General features: G+C 38.5%; 3 protein-coding genes across 6 annotated transcripts in view; 2 read left to right on the top strand and 1 right to left on the bottom strand.

Annotated features, from left to right (window-relative positions):
- Nucleotides 1-1,330: 1,330 nt before the first annotated feature.
- On the bottom strand, nt 1,331-4,539 carry LOC147173966 (L-rhamnose-binding lectin SML-like). Its single transcript, XM_086076519.1, has 9 exons — nt 4,442-4,539; nt 3,860-3,901; nt 3,720-3,794; nt 3,479-3,614; nt 2,672-2,781; nt 2,554-2,598; nt 2,278-2,410; nt 1,779-1,882; nt 1,331-1,478 (listed from the first exon to the last, which is right to left on the bottom strand). Coding segments are annotated over exons 1-9 (681 nt in total). The 5' UTR covers nt 4,476-4,539; the 3' UTR covers nt 1,331-1,476.
- Nucleotides 4,540-6,548: 2,009 nt separating this feature from the next.
- On the top strand, nt 6,549-9,819 carry LOC147173965 (L-rhamnose-binding lectin SML-like). Of its 2 annotated transcripts, none has more exons than XM_086076548.1 (9): nt 6,549-6,659; nt 7,236-7,268; nt 7,355-7,420; nt 7,535-7,670; nt 8,372-8,481; nt 8,560-8,604; nt 8,726-8,858; nt 9,250-9,353; nt 9,700-9,819. In XM_086076548.1, coding segments are annotated over exons 1-9 (663 nt in total). In that variant the 5' UTR covers nt 6,549-6,625; the 3' UTR covers nt 9,702-9,819. The 2 variants fall into 2 exon arrangements, with proteins under 2 accessions (XP_085932674.1, XP_085932673.1); XM_086076547.1 differs by having other exon boundaries at nt 6,557-6,659; nt 7,236-7,280.
- Nucleotides 9,820-10,614: 795 nt separating this feature from the next.
- The window catches only part of osbp2b (oxysterol binding protein 2b), a 45,910-nt gene continuing 33,023 nt past the window's right edge, over nt 10,615-23,501 (top strand). For 2 of the 3 annotated variants that reach the window (XM_086076471.1, XM_086076469.1), the window contains exons 1-2: nt 10,615-10,933; nt 17,794-18,002. In XM_086076471.1, coding sequence (XP_085932597.1) covers nt 10,761-10,933; nt 17,794-18,002 — 382 coding nt within the window. In that variant the 5' untranslated portion in view covers nt 10,615-10,760. Of the gene's footprint in view, nt 10,934-14,640; nt 14,724-17,793; nt 18,003-23,501 lie in introns of those variants that run through there. The other variant, XM_086076472.1, reaches the window with a different exon arrangement.

Here is a 23,501-nt window from a genome sequence, read left to right as displayed (position 1 = left end):
TATGAATATCCAATATGAACGGCCATTAGCCAAAAATCTGAGGAAAACTGCATTATTAACTACAAAATGTTTTCAAACTATGTACAATATATTTGTATAAGATACATATAAAAAGTTATAAAAATAATGAGGTCAATGACGGACGCCCATTTTGTTAACAATTGACAGGAAACTTCGAAAAATTGACAAAAATGAACGCTATTTTTATGTTTATTTTTATAGACAATTCTGATTGATTGACATACATGCCTCTACCCTGGGCCCGTTTTCCTCCTCCTTTCGCCGCTTTCTTAATGCATTACCTAAGGGCTTGGACCTTTTCATTGTTAAGGTTTTTGATGTATAGACAACAACATCCATCTATCAATAGCGCTAACACTCTGAGATGATGCGCGACCCCTGCCCCTACCTTTCACTGTAAACAGCAGCAGCGGGTCAGGTTCAGGGTGCCAGGTCATGATCTCATATTTATTTGGAAGAGAAGTCCCCCAAAAGTAATTATATAAAATGTATATGCAGAATAATATAATATATACAGTGCTCAGCATAAATGAGTACACCCTCTATAACACTTTGAACAATATGTCAATGAAATCAAAAACAATTTTCAAAATATTGACAAGACTAAATTTGTATAACATCTGTTTAACGTATAACATGAAAGTAAGGTTAATAATATATATTAGAGAACAGAATTGTCAGTTTTATTCAAATTAGTGTACGCCGTATTGTGTCACGGGAAATAGTCACCCCAGTTTGGCTTTTTATTTCCTTAGATAACTGCAGTCAACTTGGATGATTTTCTTCCACCCTTCTTATTGGAAGACGCTGCTGTTAACATCCCTGGACGACCTTGACGTCTCTATGAGATGGTTGCAGTCCCATCTTTTTAAAATGTTTGTACCACTTTTACTACGGTATTCGGACTGATAAGTAAAGTGTTGCTGATCTTTGTGCAAATACATGACTTTCTTTTTCAGGTCCTGTGACATGTCTCTTCCGTGTGGTGCCATTGCTAGCAGCATGAAATGGGAAAGTGTTTTCTTTATGTAACACTCATTTATAGTCAACAGTCTGCTTGACACTTGTGTAATGAATAATTAAACTCAGCTGTAGACGTTTGTAGTCTAAAATTTGGGCTTTGCTCCAGAGACTTTCAGTGGGGTGTACTCATTTTTGCATCACCCAAAGGGCTCATTGTCATCTGCGATATGCTTAAAAATAAAAACTGGTGTATGCACTGAACATGTGCAAAATAATTATATACATACAAGTCTTTGCTTCTTTCAATCAATGAAATTGTGCGTTTTCAAATATCTTTATTAAAGGCACCATTTACAGAAATGCTTTAAATACAAATCCAGTGATGTTCAACCTAACCATTTAAATTAGTAACATATAGCAAATACAGAAAGACTCAATAACACCGATAATGTAGAAAACTCCACTTCTGGTTATGTGAGGGTTGTTCTCAGGCTCTGCAAAAAGCACAAAATAGTTATGAAAGCCATGTTCGAAGTTTATCCATTTCTTTGGTATAACTCAATGCATGAATAATTACATCCTAAGACATTCCTTTAGAATTGATGTCAATTACATACACTGGCATTCATCCTTCCCATTTCTTAATTTGCAAAATGTACAAATCTTCCATATATGGCCACATTTACATTACATAAAAACTGCCACGATGATAGAATAAAACATTCAAACTATGCATTTTCTTCTACAGCTAAATTTTGTTGCAGACTGTAGATTATACTGATCACGGTACTTACAATGACATGTGTAAGCAACCTCCAAGTACTTGTAAGTGCCTTGACAGGGGTCTCCAAACAAATTGACGCTGGCTAGGATGTTACAGCTGTTTTTCCCATTGCACCTGCGGAAGAGATTGGCTTATTAAAGGTGCTAGAATAATGTCTTGAAGTATTGGAATAATTTCAGGATTATAATATTAGGGAGGGCAGGCCTTAATATTGCCATTTTAGAACACGCAAGACCAAAGCAAACACTCAAGTGTGGAATCTGACACATTTGATCAGGTCGTAAAGGAGGCGGTAATATGGTTTACCAAGTAACTGCCAATCAATCACAGGGTACACAGGACAAAACCATCCACACCTATGGACAATTAGTCTTCAATTAAGCATACGGAAAGAAGCGGGGTGACCCAAAAAAACCCCAGCATGGCTACTAGTAATGTCATTTTTGATCATCCACCCATTTTATAATGCATCAAATCAGCCCGATTTCCTCCCAAGTGTGTCATCGTACCTGCTGGCGACAACCGGAGATGGGTGCAGGCATTGAACATTTTGTATATGTTGCTGAGGCCTTCCGTATATGCACGTGGTACGGTCGCGGCGTCCAAAGTCAGCACCCAGAATTGAAATAACTTTTCCTCGACCTGGCATTGCGATAAGGTTGGTGATGGACATGCGGGTAGTCAAAACATTGATAAAAAAAAATATATATATATATTTTTTTTTAAATCTTGAAATTTAGAGTAATCCATTATGAAAAAAAAAAGAAAAAAAAAGGCGATCTCACCACAAACCAAATGTGCCAAAGACTCTTCACACGCCACCACAGTAACTGTTTAGGGTAAATTAGAAACATGAAATTATACACATTCTTCATGTCACACAATTTCATACAGGTGACGTACTTGCAGGCACGCAGGTGAAATTGGTCTGCAAATATTTAAAGGTGCCAAAGCAGGGATCAGGAATTCGGAAAGCCCCCGTGTTCACATGACACGTGCTTTTGCCATTGCACCTGCAGCAAAAAGAAAGACACGAGTCAGCAGAAGAAACAAAGCCAGACAATATAGCCTTCCTAAGAACAAACGTAACGTGCTATTACGGCTGTGCTAACCGGTCGGCCATTTTGAACACAAGTTTGTATACAGTGCTTTAAGAGGAAGTCAACCCAAAAATGTTCTATGCAACCCCACTAGTCTAAACACGGTATTCTGATTAATATCGCGTTTGCGGAATACCAGTTAAGCAGCAATATCCACCCGTTTTTAATCAATCCCAAAGAGCGGCCATTTTGCCACTTGCTGTCAACTGAAAATATCATCAGTTGCTCAAGGCACAGGTGACGACCAATCACGGCCCACCTGTTTTGTGAATCTTTGCCTTGATTGGTTGTTATCCGAGACTTGAGCAGCTGTGATGTCATTTTCGGCTAACAGCAGGTGACAAAATGGCCACCCACGGAGATGGATAAAAACTGGTGGATTTTTCTCCTTGACTCATTTCACAAACTATATTAACACTGAATTTAGACCACTGCGAGTACATGCAACATATTGTATACATTTTAAAAAATTAGGTTAACTTCCCTTCCACAAAAATGTGATTAACAGTCACTCACCATGTAAGATGCAACACAAATACATGTATCCGCTAAACCTAAGCAAGCATCTTCATTAGACTAATATTTCCCAAATGAACAATGCATAGGCTACCTTATTCTGAGTATGTCCACGACGCCCGGCTGAGCGCAATGTGTGTTAGCAAGCTCCCATGCAGGTCTAACCTCATTGCACACCAATGTGCTCAAGCGACCATATAAAGCCGTCTGCACACTGATGACTCCATGTTCTGTCAAACCAGAGACGGCAATCATCCAAATAATCAGCGTCATGTCATTTGAGTCAGTAAATGCAGGTTGAAAGGCAATATTTAAGATAAAGGCTGAAATTTTACTGCAGTTTAGTTGATGGACGTTCAAATGGTGCGAATCACAGGTGGTAAGTTGCTCAGAGACAACAACTGCAAAACCTAAATGAATGGATGAACAAGTTAAGAGGAAAGGGAAATGTAAACTACTGTATATGTTGACAAACCTTGATAACCTTCTGTGAGGAGAAAACATGTTGCCGTCAGCACTGGAAAACAAACATCAGTTTAGATGCTACAAAATCTCAACAGCTGTCTGTCTCATTGAAACTCAGATGAAAATAAAGTCGAACTGCTATGAAATGCCTGAATATTGTTCATGGTTTGGTTGCTGATATTTAAAGCATGCCTGTGGATTATTTCTAGTTTATATTTATTTAGTGAAAAATATAAAAAGTTTAAAAATATCTAAAAAACAAACAAACAGCCAACTAATGAGACAAAGAGAAACACCTGGACAAGACACCAGTGACTGAGCGAGCTAATTGGAAGACCAGCACAGGTGAACACAATAACCTAACGAGAGACACAAAGAAAACTAAAACTAACCAAAACCAATAAAACAATAAAAGATCATGACGCACAGACATCTTTTTGTGACTGTAAACGGAGCAAACGAGATCACCAACTTATAACTTACTTATCCACTTCCTATTTTGACTCACATAAACATTTGTCAGCAATTACATTTCCGTCTTGAAGTCAACAACTGATTCAGAACAAAGTTACTTTAAAAGTGAAATACTCACACAATGCTGCGCTAAGTCTGAAACAGGACGTCATGTTTCACACGATGTGGACTGTAGCACTACCGAGAAGGAAGATCACTTGTACCGGTATTTATAATGCATGTAAGGGTTCCGCCCAAGCTGAGATGTCAAAAACCACGCCCCCACCACGACCTTCATCTTTACCCCCACCCACCACATCAAATGTTATAGTTATTTTATTAAATGTTTTATGATCTACATTGCTTCAGGGCCTCAACCTCCACCAAAAATAATATGCATTTCTTAAGCATAGGAAATCTTCTTCCCTACCGGAGAGGCGTAACTCAATTTTTGTCATTTTGTAGGAGAGAGATTTAGGTTTGATTGTTGCAATCAAATCTGGGGGATTTATATTTATTGCTGGGCAAAAATAAAGAAAGAAAAAAAAGATAACAAAATTTTCCCCCCTCAGGTTTTCTAAAATAAAATATGTAAATGACCCTGCTATTATTTTTGTTTTTGCATTTTTGCATTGCAGAATTGCGTTGTTTTATTGTGCTATTATAATATAGTTAATACTTTTATTTTGAAGGATACAGGAAACTGTCTCATAAACCTGTAGAAACTGACGTAAGTAAATGACGTACTTAGTCGTGCCGTTTTCCAAGTGCAGAAAAGACGTGTGCGCGCCACAGGAAATCAGAGAAAACTGAAGTTTACAACTAATTCAGTGAACGATTCTTTAGCACCTGGCTGAGAAGGGAACGAGCTTCGTATTGGAGCAATGTTTCATTGTTTAACTAATGTTGCTATATTTCATGTTCATTGTGTAAAACGTTACCGTTTTCGTCCACTGGAGTGTGCTCTTTTAAAGACCAGATACTGGATGGAGAGTGATGCTCTCTAAATTTATTAATTAAAGCTCATTTTTGCATCACCTCTATTTGAGTAAAACTGAAAAATGTGTCATCAAATTTTTATTAACCTTACTTCCATGTTAAGTTAAGTTAACCAGATGTATATTAAACTTGGTCTTGCCAACATTTTGGAAATTGTTTTTGTGTTCATTGAGATATTGTTTAAAATGTTATTTTTCAAAGAGGGTGTACTCATTTACGCTGAGCACTGTATAAATAATGTAATGTAATAATGTAAAATAAATAAAATATATATGCTCTATTAACATTTTGTAGCATCCTCGGTTAAAATAAAGGTGGGCTCTCCAACTGATGGTTCACAACTTTTATTAAACATTCCTTTGTGTGAACACACTGTAAGAGCTACAATACAAATAAACACAAATTGCCATTTATAACTCAAATGGTATGTTTTGTGTATCCTTTTATCGTATTTAAGCCATATGCTAGGGTGACCATATTTCCATTTCCCCAAAAATTAGACACTTGCCCAGGCCTTGAAATTGTAGTACCAGTCGCAGTTCCACAGTGTACTTCATCCCCTATTAGTCACGCAATACCAATCAGACAATTTCATGAATTTATAAAAAAACCCGGACGCCCCAACAGGATGTTAGAAAATGGTCTGGACTCCCAAAAGTGGACACATTTGGTCACCCTACCATATACTATAAATAAATTGCTATAAATTATTACCTTTTATAGTCTTGACAATCTCTTGAGTGCAATTTATATTGTAAATAAACATGTTCACTTTGCCTGTTGCCTTTATAAATATATTTTCCTGTATCCTTCAAAATAAAAGTATTAACTATATTATGATAGCACAATAAAACAACGCAATTCTGCAATGCAAAAATGCAAAAACAAAAATAATAGCAGGGTCATTTACATATTTTATTTTAGAAAACCTGAGGGGGGAAAATTTTGTTATCTTTTTTTTCTTTATTTATTTTTGCCCAGCAATAAATATAAATCCCCCAGATTTGATTGCAACAATCAAACCTAAATCTCTCTCCTACAAAATGACAAAAATTTAGTTACGCCTCTCCGGTAGGGAAGAAGATTTCCTATGCTTAAGAAATGCATATTGTTTTTTGTGGAGGTTGAGGACCTGAAGCAATGTAGATCATAAAACATTTAATAAAATAACTATAACATTTGATGCGGTGGGTGGGTGTAAAGATGAAGGTCGTGGTGGGGGCGTGGTTTTTGACATCTCACCTTGGGCGGAACCCTTGCAGCCATTATAAATACCGGTACAAGTCTCGGTAGTGCTACGTACATAGTCCACATCGTGTGAAACATGACGTCCTGTTTCAGACTTAGCGCAGCATTGTGTGAGTATTTCACTTTTAAAGTAACTTTGTTCTGAATCAGTTGTTGACTTCAAGACGAAAATGTAATTGCTGACAAATGTTTATGTGAGTCAAAATAGGAAGTGGATAAGTAAGTTGTAAGTTGGTGATCTCGTTTGCTTCGTTTACAGTCACAAAAAGATGTGTGTGTGTGTGTGTCATGATAAAAAATTTTTTGGTTAGTTTTAGTTTTCTTTGTGTCTCGTTAGGTTATTATGTTCACCTGTGCTTGTCTTCCAATTAGCTCGCTCTGTCACTGGTGTCTTGTTCAGGTGTTTCTCTTTGTCTCATTAGTTGGCTGTTCGTTTGTTTGTTTTTAGATATTTTTAAACGTTTTAAATTTTTCACTGAATAAATAAATATCAACTAGAAATAATCCACAGGCATGCTTTGAATGTCAGCAACCAAACCCTGACCATGAATAATATTCAGGCATATCATAGCAGTTTGACTTTCTTTTCATCAGTCATCTGAGTTTCAATGAGACACTTGACAGCTGTTGAGATTTTGTCACGTCTGTAAACATCTACTACATCTAAACTGATGTTTGTTTTCCAGTGCTGATGGCAACATGTTTTCTCCTCACAGAAGGTGATTATCAAGGTTTGTCAACATATACAGTAGTTTACATTTCCCTTTCCTCTTAACTTGTTCATCCATTCATTTTGGTTTTGCAGTTGTTGGCTCTGAGCAACGTACCACCTGTGATTCGCACCATTTGAACGTCCATCATCTAAGCTGCAGTAAAATTTCAGCCTTTATCTTAAATATTGCCTTTCAACCTGCATTTACTGACTCAAATGACATGAAGCTCCCAATTGGGATTATTTGGATGATTGCTGTCTCTGTTTTGACAGAACATGGAGTCATCAGTGTGCAGACGGCTTTATATGGTCGCTTGAGCACATTGGTGTGCAATGAGGTTAGACCTGCATGGGAGCTTGCTAACACACATTGCGCTCAGCCAGGTGTCGTGGACATACTCAGAATAAGGTAGCCTATGCAATGTGTTCATTTGGGAAATATTAGTCTAATGAAGATGCTTGCCTAGGTTTAGCGGATACATGTAATTGTGTTGCATCTTACATGGTGAGTGACTGTTAACCACATTTTTGTGGAAGGGAAGTTAACCTAATTTTTTAAAATGTATACAATATGTTGCATGTACTCGCAGTGGTCTAAATTCAGTGTTAATATAGTTTGTGAAATGAGAGTTAAGGAGAAAAATCCACCAGTTTTTATCCATCTCTGGGGGTGGCCATTTTGTCACCTGCTGTTAGCCGAAAATGACATCACAGCTGCTCAAGTCTTGGATAACAACCAATCAAGGCAAAGATTCACAAAACAGGTGGGCCGTGATTGGTCGTCACCTGTGCCCTGAGCAACTGATGATATTTTCAGTTGACAGCAAGTGGCAAAATGGCCGCTCTTTGGGATTGATTAAAAACGGGTGGATATTGCTGCTTAACTGGTATTCCGCAAACGCGATATTAATCAGAATACTGTGTTTAGACTAGTGGGGCAGCATAGAACATTTTTGGGTTGACTTCCTCTTAAAGCACTGTATACTAACTTGTGTTCAAAATGGCCGACCGTTTAGCACAGCCGTAATAGCACGTTACGTTTGTTCTTAGGAAGGCTATATTGTCTGGCTTTGTTTCTTCTGCTGACTCGTGTCTTTCTTTTTGCTGCAGGTGCAATGGCAAAAGCACGTGTCATGTGAACACGGGGGCTTTCCGAATTCCTGATCCCTGCTTTGGCACCTTTAAATATTTGCAGACCAATTTCACCTGCGTGCCTGCAAGTACGTCACCTGTATGAAATTGTGTGACATGAGGAATGTGTGTAATTTCATATCATGTTTCTAATTTACCCTAAACAGTTACTGTGGTGGCGTGTGAAGCGTCTTTGGCACATTTGGTTTGTGGTGAGATCGCCTTTTTTTTTTTTTTTCATAATGGATTACTCTAAATTTCAAGATTTTTTTTTATTTTTATCAATGCTTTTGACTACCCGCATGTCCATCACCAACCTTATCGCGATGCCAGGTCAAGGAAAAGTTATTTCCATCTTGGGTGCTGACTTTGGACGCCGCGACCGTACCACGTGCATATACGGAAGGCCTCAGCAACATATACAAAATGTTCAATGCCTGCACCCATCTCCGGTTGTCGCCAGCAGGTACGACGACACACTTGGGAGGAAATCGGACTGATTTGATGCATTATAAAATGGGTGGATGATCAAAAATGACATTACTAGTAGCCATGCTGGGGTTTTTTTGGGGCACCCCGCTTCTTTCCGTATGCTTAATTGAAGACTAATTGTCCATAGGTGTGGATGGTTTTGTCCTGTGTACCCTGTGATTGATTGGCAGTTACTTGGTAAACCATATTACTTTCTCCTTTACTACCTGATCAAATGTGTCAGATTCCACACTTGAGTGTTTGCTTTGGTCTTGCGTGTTCTAAAATGGCAATATTAAGGCCTGCCCTCCCTAATATTATAATTTTGAAATTATTCCAATACTTCAAGACATTATAGCGCCTTAATAAGACACTTGCTTCCGCAGGTGCAATGGGAAAAACAGCTGTAACATTCTAGCCAGCGTCAATTTGTTTGGAGACCCCTGTCAAGGCACTTACAAGTACTTGGAGGTTGCTTACACATGTCATTGTAAGTACTGTGATCAGTATAATCTAGTCTGCAACAAATTTTTGCTGTATAAGAAAATGCATTGTTGCCATTTTATTCACTATAGTATTAAATTATCATGGCAAATATGTGTGGCAGTCTTTCTGTTTCTAATGTAAATGTGTACAGTGCTTGAAAGTGGCCATATATGGAAGATTTGTACATTTTGCAAATTAAGAAATGGGAAGGTTGAATGCCATTGTATGTAATTGACATCAATTCTAAAGGAATGTCTTGGGATGTAATTATTTATTCATGCATTGAGTTATACCAAAGAAATGGATAAACTTCGAACATGGATTTCATAACTATTTTGTGCTTTTTGCAGAGCCTGAGAACAACCCTCACATAACCAGAAGTGGAGTATTCTACATTATCGGTGTTATTGAGTCTTTCTGTATTTGCTATGTTACTAATTTAAATGGTTAGGTTGGTGCTAGTTGAACATCACTGCACTTGTATTTAAAACATTTCTGTAAATGATGCTTTAATAAAGCTACTTGAAAACGAGGCACAATTTCATTGATTGAAAGCAGCCAAGACTTGTATGTATATTGTCATGTTTGGGCAACCTTTGCCTTCTTGACATATATAATTATTTTGTGTAGTTGCATGACTTTAGGTCTCATGTGTTCAGTGCATACACAACCAGTATTTTATTTTTAAGCATAGCAGATGACAATGAGCCATTTGGTATTAACTTTTATGCAAGGGGTGCAAAAGCAGGTATACATTTGTGCCATGACACGTGTTCTGCGTCGCAGACACCGAGAACGTATTGCGTCACAAGCATAAACACACAGCCAAATGTAAAAAAACAAAACTGAAAACTATGTTGTACAATATTGCGGTCTGTGGTACTGGGATTAACAAATCTAGCCGGTCACACCTGCTTTTCCTCAGGTAGGGTGGTTTATAGCAAATCCAATTATAAGCACAAGATGGGGCCAGAGAGTTGACTTCCACGCATAATTTTTCTCATGTAGCCTATTTTCAGTTAATGCCGACAGTTTTAACAAATGTAACAAAAGAAAAACTGAGAATTCACTCATTTGATCCGAAAAGATTAGTACAAATGTATCTTTGCCAGCGACGTGACTTATAGTGACAGAGCAATTAAATGCCTTATTTGCAAAATAGAAATTGAGAAACTCCGAAAATGCACCAGTTTGAAGTGTCAGTCGCCATCGTTTCTCGTCCCGCCTCCAGCGTGTAAAACACCACACGGGCGTCATGTGAAAAGGAGGGCACTCTGCTCGCTCTCTCCCTGCCCGGACCCTCCTCCGCCTAGCCCTTTCGTCAGCGACGACTTGCTCGCTCGCTATCCAGGGTGCGGTGGCGGCGGCGGAGTCCCTGTCGCCGGCTAACCTGCGTGCGGCTGAGCGGAGGATGAGTGAGCAAGGAAAGGGCTCGGCATCCGCTTCTGCCGCAACAACAGCAGCGGCGGCAGCAGCAGCAGGCTCGGATACTTATAAAGGTTGGCTTTTCAAATGGACCAACTATTTGAAAGGGTACCAGCGGCGATGGTTCGTCCTAAGCAACGGCCTGCTGTCATATTACAGGTAAAAAGACAGACGAGAGTCGACAAGCTTGGTGAAAAGAACTAGTAGTGGGCACGCAGCGATTGGCGTGAGGTGGGGGTGCATCACCCCGGCTGGCTAGCAGGCTAACTCTCGCTGTCAGGCGGCCAGCTGACAAGCACAACAACGTGGCCGTTTTGTTACTAGTGACAGCTGGTTGCAGCGGCGACGGCACGTCCCATTCCGCTTCCCGAGCTACGTTTTGTCACAAATATGTCCATTGTCACATTTGTGAAACATAACCACAATTGATTGCGGCAACGGCGTCCCTTAGCTCGCCAAGCTAGCTCGTTACGTTCTTGATGAGTCAAGCTCCATGTCAACATATGGTCAAACATGTTTTTTAATGACTAAGTTTTAATTGGGGGTTGTGACGTTTTAAGACGCGTCATTGTAACGGTGCCAATGCTATTGTGCTTAACACCTGTGGCTCAGGTGCTTCTGGCAGGGACACACAAGCACAAACTATAAAAAATAATATTTTCGACGCACTTATTTTTGTTAGTATGTATGTTTTCTGTGAGAGATCATGTGTGCCGTGGTATCTGATTTCACCTTTTCCTTCAATATGTTTTCTGTCAAAATTATTTTCTATTTACGACCTTGTCTTTTTTCATCAAGCTATGACATGAAGTGTAGTAACAGGCAGAACAATTTAAAGAGATACTTGACTCATTGAGCCATTTTCAACATAGTAGATAATATTTTGTCTATAATTTGTGATAACTTCATTGTTTTTATGAACAATGAATACCTTTAAAAAACAATTTTGCTACTTGCTGTCGACTGAAGATGACATCGTCTGTGTTGAGGAAATAGGTAACAGCCAATCACGGCTCACCTATTTTCTGGGTTTGGTCAGCAAACTGAGCCAATGATTGGTCATTACCTGTTTCCTCAGCACAGGTGATGTCATTTTAAGTCAATAGCAAGTGGAAAAATGTGTATTAAAATGTATTAATTGTACATGAAAAACAATGAAGTTATCAAAAATAATTCTGGACAAAATATTAACCTTTTACTGCTGAAAATGGCGCAATAAGTCAAGTATCCAATTATTTCTCTTCCTCTAGATGACAGAAGGTACTATTACCGTAACGTGTTACTACCTGTTGCCATTCATAGCTTTGTTTATAGCTTTGGGACCTAAACACTATAACAGGCCCAGATTTCAAACTGCAGAGTAGCTAAATTTGTTATAGAACAGTTTGGTAGGCTGGCCTGACTGTCCACAGGTAATAGATTCCCCACCTCATTGTAGCTCATCTTCTTAAGCATCCTTATGATTCTTTCATAATTCTTGACATTAGAAGACCAGTCCCGCCAGGGTTATTGTATCAGCACACTATAGCAGGAAGTCTTTGTCTGCTGTCATCAGGTGCGTGTTATTTGACACAAAGGTATGGGTGTCAGAGTCCGTGGTGAAAGCAGAGCCGTCTGCTGCCACTGCCCTCTATTAATAGTCCATTATGTTGTTAGGCCATTGCCATCACTGCGCGACATCTGAGCACAGACCAGTTGTTGTCTCATCCTCCACTCGAGTCCACTTTGAGGGCTGTTTTTTTCCGCAAATGGCAATCTACCGGTATATGTTTTTTTTTTATGTGATAGAAGTAAAAATAGAGAAAGTGTCAGACATCACAACATGTTAATTGTAACCAAATTATCTCTATGTTAAGGGATGACGTGTTTCCTGTTCTATTGAAATTACAGAGATGAAGAATACTGTCATCTTAAAAATAGTGGCCTAGGTGATATCTTTACAATTTTTTGGGCCATCTCTGATAAAATCAGCTATATCTTTAGTTAAACAGATCATTCAATTATTTTGCTGACATAAAATTATTAATACATATAAGTCTAATCAGTATTTGGTTCAGTTCGTGTTTTCTGAAAAAAATAACACATTGATTCGAGCTCATTTACAAATTTTTGGAGCCCTCCAGTGACTTTTTGTTGTTGTTGCAATTACGGTATGTTAAATTGTGAAGTCTTTGAACATTTTAAATATTAATTTATTAATGATCCTGTTTACGTACATGTTTTGACAAAAAAAAAAAATTCCAAGAGGAAGCCCCTTATTTTCATATCTGTAATCTCTGTGTAAATTATTGTTGGTGGGGGGGAAAAATTGCAGGACAAAAATCTTTTTCAATTTTTTTTTCTGTTATCGGGAAAACTTAAGCAAATCTTAGAGGAATGGGGAAACAAAAATGTTAAATCAGATTTTCGAGGGAAAAAAAAAATCATATTTTTTTAGGGTCATATCACCCGACACTACCATTGTAATATTTGCTTTACATATCATTGTAGCAATAGTGGAATATTTGTCCCAGGATGCTGATTGACCTCCAATTTCATTTGATTTTTAAATGAAATGTTAACAATTTCCTTTTCAGAGTCAAATTGGCACCATCAGTGCAATCATTGTAGTAATATAGTAATGACGTGAACTTCAAAGATAACACTGATAAAATATGATCACTTGACAAACAGATGCATATTTATCAGCAGCTGAGTTTCATTTGACATAAATTATACTCGGGGCAATTAAGGTCCAGTCAGTCAAGTGATGTGAGTGATCTCTTTCATTCCAAAGGCCTGTCGCTGTTAAAGCAAAATGTTTTGCTCCTTAACTTGTCGCTGAGAAAGCAAAGTGCACCAATAAAACAACGTAATCAATGCCTCAACTGCCACACTCAGCACTTGCGTCTGTTAAATTGTAATGACTTTTATTAAGATGGACCATTTCACTTGTTGGCTTCACAGGGCAAGGGTGGCTTTCCCCCCCCCCCCCCCCCAATTCCCTTTCAACCATGTCTTCTTGATCCCTTTTCACCCAAACGGACTTCTTACCTAGATTATTTATATTCTTCATTCCATTATAAAATTCCTAATTTACTTTTGCTTCTCGTTTTAATGCTCTCAGCTCTTCTTACGCGCCTCTTAAATGAGATCTGTCTGGCTGCTTTAGAGAAGATTACAGGGCATTAAAAGGCTAAATGCTGCTTGACCTGTCATATCAGTGAATCTGCTCTGGTTTTTTGTGGAAGAGCAGGCCTGTTCCTCTCAACCACAGGAAAGAAGATGCTCAGCGGGGGGTGTTCAGCACTGTTAAGTCAAGTTTTCACCAGTTAAGTAAACTGATCTGGTGTGCGTTTCCACAGCAGGGAGTGTGGGCAGCGTAACAAATGCTGCTTCGGGTTTGTAAAGAGCATTACATTAATTGTTTGAAATTGAATGCCCTTTCTCTCAATTGCAACCTTTCTAGGTCCTCGATGCTTCGACAGCGATCTAGAAGTTGTTGTTGTCGCCAGTTTGATGGTTGAACAGCTGCTGATTTTTGTATTGTGTAAAGTTAAGTCAAGTTGATTAATTTGTGGCTTCATTTATATTTTTTCAACGCAGCACAGCAGTCCCCAACAAATAAAAACAAATCATTACAAATATAAGTCACCACTCTGTTTAATCCAACTGTTTATTTAGTGGTCACGGTGTGGGTTCGAGCCCAAATTCAAACTGGGCGCATGAAAGTGATTGAGGCCAATGGTCCAACCCGACCTGAAAAATGATTATTATCCTTACCACTGACTGGCACAAGACCTGTTTGATCTAATTTCTTTAGCGTTGGTTTTGTTTGTTTTCACGTCAGGTATATGAAGATACTCCGGTCTTTCCTTCCTTCCATCCATCATTCTCAGAACCGCTTATTCCTCGCAAGGGTCGCAGGGGCGCTGGAGCCTATCCCAGCTGTCTTCGGGCAATAGGCGAGGTACACCTTGAACTGGTTGCCAGCCAATTGCAGGGCACACATAAACAAACCCGGTCCTTCCTATCTTGTTTTATTCTTCTACTAGCTCAGAGGTCAGCAATCTTTCCTGTCAAAGCCCTTTTAGGCCAAATAAATAACCAAAAATGTGTCTAGAGCCGCAAAACATTTGAATATTGTGATGAAGGAAACAGTTTGTTCATGTTGTCTAACGTACTGAGGGCCCAAGAGCTAATTAGAGCTGCACCACAACACAAAAAATAAGCATCATCCAATACTTTGAAATTCATTTTCTTCCACCGTCTTAAGTTTTTGGATTTTTTTTCTTGAGTGCGTGTAATTTTTCACATTTCGTTTTTCATAAATTTTTACACTTTTTCTGCCTTTCTGTTACGTTTCTGACATTTTTGGCAATTTTATGAACATATTATGGTCATTTACTGATTCTCGTCTCCCTTTTTGGACACTTTATGATGAAAAGAATTCTGCCTTTTTTGCCAGAAATTTTCTGACTTTTTTCGTGTGGCAATTTTGTATATATCTTATAGTAATTTTTAAGATGTTATAGTTACTCTTTAAACAATTTATTTTCTGCCTTTAAAAAAAAATAAAAACTGATTTCTTGGGGGGAATTCCAAAAATATTTAATGGTAATTTTCTGCCTATCTTTCGTTTTTGTACATTTTAGGTACATTTTTGAATTTTTTTTAAATAAAATTCTCTGAAATGTTTGGCAATTTCATGAACATTTTATGGTAAATTTCTGCTTTGGTCACTTTTTGGACATTTTTAGGTTTTTATCTTTTTCTGGCAACTTCTTTTTTTTTTTTTTTAAATATTTAATTCATTAAAAAAAATCAAAATCAATAATTCCTTTGAAGAATATTGTATCTAAAAAAAATAAAAAGAAATATGTGAAGTTAATTTTGAAATTATTTTTTTTAGAGATCCCCAGGGAGAGGTAGAGCAGAGAGGAACAAAAGAGCCACACGTGGCTCCAGAGCCACAGGTTGCAGACCCCTGTACTAGCTCATGTCCTTTGTGAATTTGTTTGTTTGACTTTGCTATCTTATGTTCCCTTTGTCTCCATCAGCATTTTTCTGGTACTGAGTCTCCCACTGTGTTGTGCGATACAACACTGTAAGCCATGCACCACAAAGTAATCTAAATTCTCCAGCTGGGTGTTGTGTCATTTCCCCGTCCTGTCCTGTATGCACTGTGTCAGCATGCTCTGTTATTCACCAGCTCTTGTTCCGTCATAATGTGCTCCACGTTGGATTTGTTTTATGATGACGTGTGTACAAAGGACAGGTGAAATACAAACTGTATTCTGACTGACGCACAACCTGCCCTTATCTCCTTCCCCTGATACAATATTCACCATAACGACATTGTGATGTTGTTGACTGGTTCTTATGTCCCCTGATGTGGCCTTTTCTGCACATATGAATGTGTTGCTTGTTGTGGATTAAGACCAGCAAGTGAAATCTGTGTGAGGGCAGTCAGCGCCAACTTCTACAGCCCATTAGCCACCTTGTCAGTCTTAACTGACTCGAGTTGTTGTCGATCTTAGTGCCTTGAGAGGCAGCTGCTGGTGGCAGTGATGCTTCACTCTGGAATTATTGAATGGGTGTTCAGCACCCACAGGCCACATGATTGCATGCTCCTAAATGGACCAATGGGCGATCACCATTTTAGAATGTGATGTTGCAGTTTGGTTGCGGATATTAGTTAAATAAAACCTGTATGTAAGTAGACTGCTCTCTCTATTATGATCATATGTCCAACCATTGCCTGAAGCTAAGCATACTAGCTAATGCTCGTAGTTGGTCACAAGGGCTGTTTTTATAAACTAGTCTACCGCAAAGTTTGGACTAAAAGCTGCAACTTCACCGCAGCTTAAGCAAAGAGTCTGTTTATTTGAAGGTTCTTCCGATCCCAGGAGGCAGGAACGACGCGTTTTATTCTTAGCTCTTCTTTAATTGACCAAAATCATGTGTACCGTTGTGAATACTTCAGTGAGCTCCTTGTTGAACGTAACTTTTCACAATTTCAAATCAAACATAGGCCAACGTTAAAAGGTCACTTTGAGCTAAGTTGCTACGCTAAGGTGCAACGACAAATGTTTGTAATTGGCCGACGGGCAGTATGGTACTGTTAACGTCGGACGCTGTTTAATTCTAACAGACGCTTGCTTCGCAGTGTTTTTCTTGCTTACGTCACCGCAACCTTTTTCTGCCATATTCTTTCGGCTTTAATTTTATTTTGGTGGCCGAATATTCGGTGCGTCACTACTCTGAAGTACAGACAGATCTTTGTATATTATATAGTATATCATCATTGACTACTGCACTGCTATGAGATGAATGACAAACGGGAACAATGACATATATATCTTTTTTTATTTCATTTGCTGACTGTTTACTTCTTGACACCGTCAATCAACTTTAGCTGTGTTACACGACTTTCTGCGTCAGGTTAAGGCGTGCTAACCAAAGGTGTAATATAAGTATATGTATAATATATGTATGCAAACTAGATGTGTAATAGGCTATATGTGATTTGTTTGTGAAAAAATAGTTTATTTTTGGATGTAGTGGGTGTGGTTATTGTATTTGTTTGCTGGATTTTACAGTACACTAAGCCCTTGCCTATTCGGGGTTTGCTATTCACAAATTCACCTTTTTTCCCCCTGTGGAACATATACTCAGCTATTTGACCAAAACCTACGTGCCTGTGAGGCTTTTTTTTTCTGTAATGCTGAGATGCCACAAGATGACACCAAAGGCCCTGGCTAAGAGATACAGTAAGTAATTGGTGTCAAGAAAGTATTGTTGAAGTAATACATCTCGTTTAGGGCTGTCGCACATGAATAGAAAAAGATTATTCCATCAATTACCCATAGAATAGTTTCCTCTATATGTTTGTTTTTAATTTACCATTCCTACAGTGTTTCTCTTTGTTAACATTGGAATTGTTCTCCAGAGACTAGACATCGACGAGCCATTAAATGGTGGAGCGTGCACAAAATATTTCTCGTCCCAATTTGCCTCTCCATGTTTTCTTTTTGCAGGACACAGGCAGAAATGGCACACACATGTCGTGGGACAATCAATCTGGCCACCGCTCACATCGATACAGAGGATGCCTGCAATATTGTCCTGAGCAGCAATGGCCGCACATACCACCTGAAAGCTAGTACTGAAGTGGAGCGGCAGCGATGGATCACAGCCCTTGAGTTGGCTAAAACCAAAGCCATCCGCATGATGAATGACCAGTCTGGTAAGTGTGCACGAGGTTACTTATTTGGAGAAAGTGGCGCATCGCTGAAATACTGTACTAAACTTAAGCCACTTTTTCGGGGTCGTGGGGTCACTGTCATTTTATTGGCTGGCAGATGTAGGTGTTTCTTTAAGTGACTAAGAGGCGGAGTGAACTGCAGCAATGTGTTTAGTGATTTGTTTTATTTAATTATTAAGCATTTGTATTTGTATAGACTTTGTGGACTAATGTCAACATAGATAGAGTTAATAGACTTTTGACCTCCTTCGTGCCCTGCTGCTTGAAATTCAGCAGAGGTATTGTTTCCATTCACGCCCTCTTTCTTTCACACCATTGGCATTCTAACATGAGCCAGGAGAGGGCAGCCAAGTATCTTTGCTGCTTTTGGATAACAAAGCAGAGAACCCGGCAGCGTGACAACAGAGCATTGTCCTCTCCAAGGGCAGGCATACTTGGCTGGTGTTGATGGTCAGAGGCTGTGGGAAAAGCTGTGGGAGAAAAGCAGTCCTCTTCCTCCACTTTTCTTACTGGCTGTATCACAAAGCTTCTTTCTCACGAAGAGGAAGCTGATAGACCGAGTGAGGCTAAATATTTCTCTGCCCCCAATTTGAAAGTCACATCACTAAATATAGACTGGCAATCAGTGCCAGTAAATCTAAGGGACGGGCTTTGCATCTCAGAATATGTTGTTAAATATTAATATGAACTTGAGCTTACACAGGACCTTTTATAAGCTTTATTTGTGCGTTCCATTTAAAATGTTGCATGACAAGCAATTCTTCGAAGGAGGATGATAGGAAATTCAATAAGATGAAATTCTAAAGACGGTTGGAATATGAATGAAGTATCTGTTCAGGCTGGTGGTTGGGTGTGCACAGTGGGTGACTTTGTTGTAAGCGCTTATCAGAATCAGGCATTCATCGCGCTCAGAGAGAAAATCCCATTCGTCACTGTTGGCCAAACACACCTTAGTGACAAGGTACCTTTGTTCATCAACCTCCCCCTTTTCATTAGGAAAAAATAACTGTTATTGATCCTCAATGTGTGCAAAGATGTACTACATCCTGTGTATGAATCCAGATCTAAGGTACCACAATTTGCTTTTATGGCACATCTTATCCTTTTTTTTGTAATCTTAAGGTACTAGTCAACCTTCTATGTAAACACTAAGTTTATACCTGTAAGTCTTCATTCTCATTCATGTCTGCATCTTATTTTTAATCAGGTGGATGTGATTGGATTTCAAAAGCCTTACAACATTGTGAGAGTTTATTCAGCAGATGGCACTGTTCATTCAGTATGAACTGTCCCTTCACCTCAACGTTGGTGCGTGAGGAAGTAAGATGTTGAATGTGTGTTGTAATCACAGGTTGGTAGAGTTGCCAAACTAAAAGCACTGTTACTTTAGAATAATATTACTCAGATATTTCTCAAACATAATTAAAAATGTAGCACTTCCAAAAATTACTTAATGGAACTCAACTCAACAAAATTTTATCCATTGAGCATTAAAAAAAAAACTGTAGCTGAAACAAAATGTTCCACATAAAAAGTAGAAAGTGTTAAGTGAAAAATCTATTCAAGTACTTACTACTTAGTGAATGTGCGTAACTTCAGATTTTTTTTTATATGGCTCTCCAATGTCAAACAGACAAAAATATAAAATAAGAATTTGCATATTCAAATCTCGCCCAACATGACTTTAAAACAATTTTGCCGCAATAAATGCATGTTATTCCTTTTTTTAAATTATATATATATATATATATATATATATATTTATTTATTTTATGTATATATATATATATATATATATATATATATAAATGTGAAAAAGAACATTAGGCTCACCAGATACATACAGTAATTTGATTATATTGAAGTTAGACAGGTGGATTCAGGCACATTTTCAGCAATGCTGTCATCTGTTACATCACTCAAAAACAATGTGAGTTCTTCCAACATTTGTCATTATCTTCATTGCTGTGCATACATTGTGGATTGCTTTTCTCCCTGGTCATTTTGAATGCACTCAGCTGAAATTTGTATTCATGTGTTGCAGTTGAATGATAAAAGCCTTCAGGCTCAGGTGATGCTTTATTGAAAGTGGTGTACGTTTGTGATTAAGGTGTTAGTTACATGCTTCGCTGGACCATTCCATACTTACCCGTCAAGAATTCTTCATATTGTATGTTGGTACAGTATTCTGAATTTTGGTTCTGAATCCATTTTTGTGTAGCATCTTTTTACTGGTGCCCTCTCCGTGGTCCTGAATGTGAGACAATGCAAAGAAAGATCAGGAACACCTTCATCATGCTTTTTGCTTGCCTTTTCCTCCCCTCCTTCCCTTTTCCAACGTCATCCCCCCACCCCCACCCCCACACATTCTCTCCCATACTGGCTCTTTTTCATTCGCCTTCTTACTCTGTCTGGTTTTCCCGCCTCATCCTGGTACGCGTGTCTCTCTTAGCGAGCACTTCGCTTTGTTTTCTGGTGTTTTTGGATAGGGTGTTTTTTTGTGTGTAACTTTTGAATAGAAAGAGTCTGTTTGCTCTTGTAAGTACATTGCTCATCTTTCCTTGTCGTCTTGTGCATGTTGTGTATAGTGCGTGTGGTGTTTGTGTGTGGGTACAGGAGATACTGTCTATCCTATAAGTAGCTGATATTCATCCATCTATTATTTCCACAATTACACGGCATGTATTTTTCTTCTCTATGAGTATAACAAGTGAAATTGAAATTGTGTAATGTGCCTAATCAATTTGCAGCTGCCTCATTTACATATTTGCTGTAGGATCTGTCATGCACCCTGGCCTACTTTTTTCCCCTATTTGCGAGTTGATGCTCCAACGGTAGTTGGCAAGATTACTATGTTGTTTGTCTTGGATGTCATTACTTGCATAGTTGCACTTGGAGGTTGATTTACTAGATCATCTACAGTGAACGTTCAAAGGGGTTTTTGATGTTGAGGGTTAGGGTTTGGGGGGTATCCCCCCTCCCCCAAAATGTTGGGGTCATTTTACACTTCATATCGTGCATGCTAGTGAATTTTCAGAGTAAACATTTTTGCACTTATTTTGTATTAAAAATAAGAATAATATAAATAAAATATGGCTGTCATATCTAACGGTATATGCGGTATATCCGGTCGTTTAAAAAATGTTTTTTTATTAAATTTTCTTGCAAACTTCTTAGGCGGCGGACAGTTTACTTGGGTGGTCCACCCAAGTATTAACATGGGTGGGAAACACTGCAGTTGACCTTCGCATACTCGCGGTTTTGTACCCACAGATTCACATATTTGCCCATTTTTCCCCCTCAATATATATATATTTTTTACGATTTCTTTCATAATTTAGTTTTCCCCCCAGGATTATTTTCACCATTTACCCCTTTTTTGTGTGTGTAGAAAACGTATACTGAATGTTTGTCAGCGTTTGTTTTTATTTTGAGTATTTCAATGGGTATTAATTATGGGCGGAATTTTGTTATTCGCGGTCCTTATCCCAGGGGTCACCGTACAGTATTCCTTCTGCTGTGTCTTGTATATAAGCATATAAGACAATTTTCCTTCTTGGTACAACATGGACGATGCCTTAACGTACAAATGACAAAAGCCTCCATTTGGGCAAATTTTACATTACCGTATTTATTATAGCACAGTAAAATATACAGTACGTGCAAACAGTCTGAATATAAACATTGCGTAAGGTCTGTTATCGACAGTTTTGTGGGATTCCTGATCAATTTTAGGAATATTGTAAAGACCATGCAATAAATAATGACACAGAATTAAATGTGTGATTTGTGGGAAAGTCTTTGTCCTGAGCTATCTAGTTAATTGCATGGCATTAACAATACGTTCCTCATCTATCATACAGTGTCCATTCAGCTCAGTTTAAATACATTAAGATAATTAAATGTCTTTCAACCTTTTCTCTGTAAACTATAGCTGTTAGGAGCCTTTACTACTGGATTCCAGAGTCTGTCGCTGTCAGTCATTGAGTCATTGAGTCAAGTCAAGTCAGCGCACAGATTCATCCATTTTTGAGATTCAGCTGTAATTATGGGCCTGCTAAGCGGAGCAAGCAGCAGCGAAGCTGCTGCTTGCGGAGCAAGCAGGCACATATTACTATCCTAGAAAAAAGGGTTTATTATTTTTTATTATTCCACGACTTTTCCGCAAAAATGCGGCCCGAACCGTAGATCGCACCGGGACAAATGAGGTATCAAACGATGCGGCTCGCTCTGACTCGCTGCGCTATTATTTTTATAAGAATTCCCAGTTACCATGGCGACGCTATTCCCAAAAAACTCCCCCAAAAAATCCCATAGGAATGAATGGGAAACCGGAAGACATCAACTCCAATCAAGCACCTTTTTCCAAGACACGCTGCGCGCGCATACGTTAACCGACCGATATGAATTTTAGCTCATTTTGTTGGAATTTTTGTCATCTTTAGCTCTGTGTCAAAAAAAAAATTAAGGAATGAAAGCTCTCCCCCCTGTGCGGGTTCAAAGACAGTGAGTGAAATATCCTTTATCCCATGTGTGTGTATTGCATGAGCTAGAGCGGACCAATTAAGAACTAGAAAAATTCCCGCGGAAATTTTGAATGGGCCTGCTAACTCGCGTGGAAACACGCAATAAAAATAACATTTAAACCATTGAAATCGCTCAAGAAATGTGCAAGTTAACCATAATCTACTAAAAGTATTACTGCCCCTTTAAGAAACATGCACATTCACGCACACACATTTGATTTTAACTAACATTTCAATGAGCTGAACAGTTTAAAATTTCAACCATTGAAATCGCTCAAGAAATGTGCAAGTTAACCATAATCAAGATCAAATAAAGTATCTTACTGCCCCTTTAAGAAACATGCACATTCACGCACACACATTTGATTTTAAGTAACATTTCAATGAGCTGAACAGTTTAAAATTCAAACCATTGAAATCGGTCAAGAAATGTGTAATCTACCATAATTAACAGTATCTCACTGCCCCTTTACAAAACATGCACATTCACGCACACACATTTGATTTTAAGTTGTGAGGAGACGTCACGCACCAACACTCCATTGATTTGTATAGGATTACGCTCACCTCAAACAAAAGCCTCTCGCGACTTAACGGTTGAAGATGCAGATTCCAGAAATGGCTTGTTAGAACGGCAAGGGTTTGGGGAACGCGAGCGTGTTCTCAGTTTTTTAATCGGATGAAAAATGACCAAATGAGAGCAGGTTGAAAACTTATGATTGATCGAAAATGAAGAGGGAAAAACGGCGAAAATTACATTGAAAAGAGATCAAAATTGTGCGACTTCTCCTCGCTTAAAGTGAAAATAAAGGTACTAAATGACACCTTAGCCAAATAAAACTTAGTTTGTCAGAAAGCAGAGGCTTGTGGCTACAAAATGTGCGAATTTGATGTCTAGTGAGCAAAGATTGTGGCCATGGTGACGAGTTGAAGTGAAACTTGAAATCAATTTTTT

This window comes from Leptonotus elevatus, chromosome 5 (assembly GCF_054856555.1).
Source record: "Leptonotus elevatus isolate MCC_2025b chromosome 5, RoL_Lele_1.0, whole genome shotgun sequence".
NCBI lineage: Eukaryota > Metazoa > Chordata > Actinopteri > Syngnathiformes > Syngnathidae > Leptonotus > Leptonotus elevatus.
This window is presented reverse-complemented; position numbering and strand designations above follow the sequence as displayed.

Bases quoted from the DNA above. Each gene is read 5' to 3' on its own strand.
- LOC147173966 (XM_086076519.1), bottom strand. From the start codon at position 4,475: ATGACGTCCTGTTTCAGACTTAGCGCAGCATTGT. The intron at 3,795-3,859 runs GTTTGTCAACAT...CCATTCATTTAG, and splicing joins CCTCACAGAAGGTTATCAAG to GTTTTGCAGTTGTTGTCTCT. The intron at 1,883-2,277 runs GTACGATGACAC...TCTCTTCCGCAG, and splicing joins TCTCCGGTTGTCGCCAGCAG to GTGCAATGGGAAAAACAGCT.
- LOC147173965 (XM_086076547.1), top strand. From the start codon at position 6,626: ATGACGTCCTGTTTCAGACTTAGCGCAGCATTGT. The intron at 7,281-7,354 runs GTTTGTCAACAT...TTGGTTTTGCAG, and splicing joins CACAGAAGGTGATTATCAAG to TTGTTGGCTCTGAGCAACGT. The intron at 8,482-8,559 runs GTACGTCACCTG...TACCCTAAACAG, and splicing joins TTTCACCTGCGTGCCTGCAA to TTACTGTGGTGGCGTGTGAA.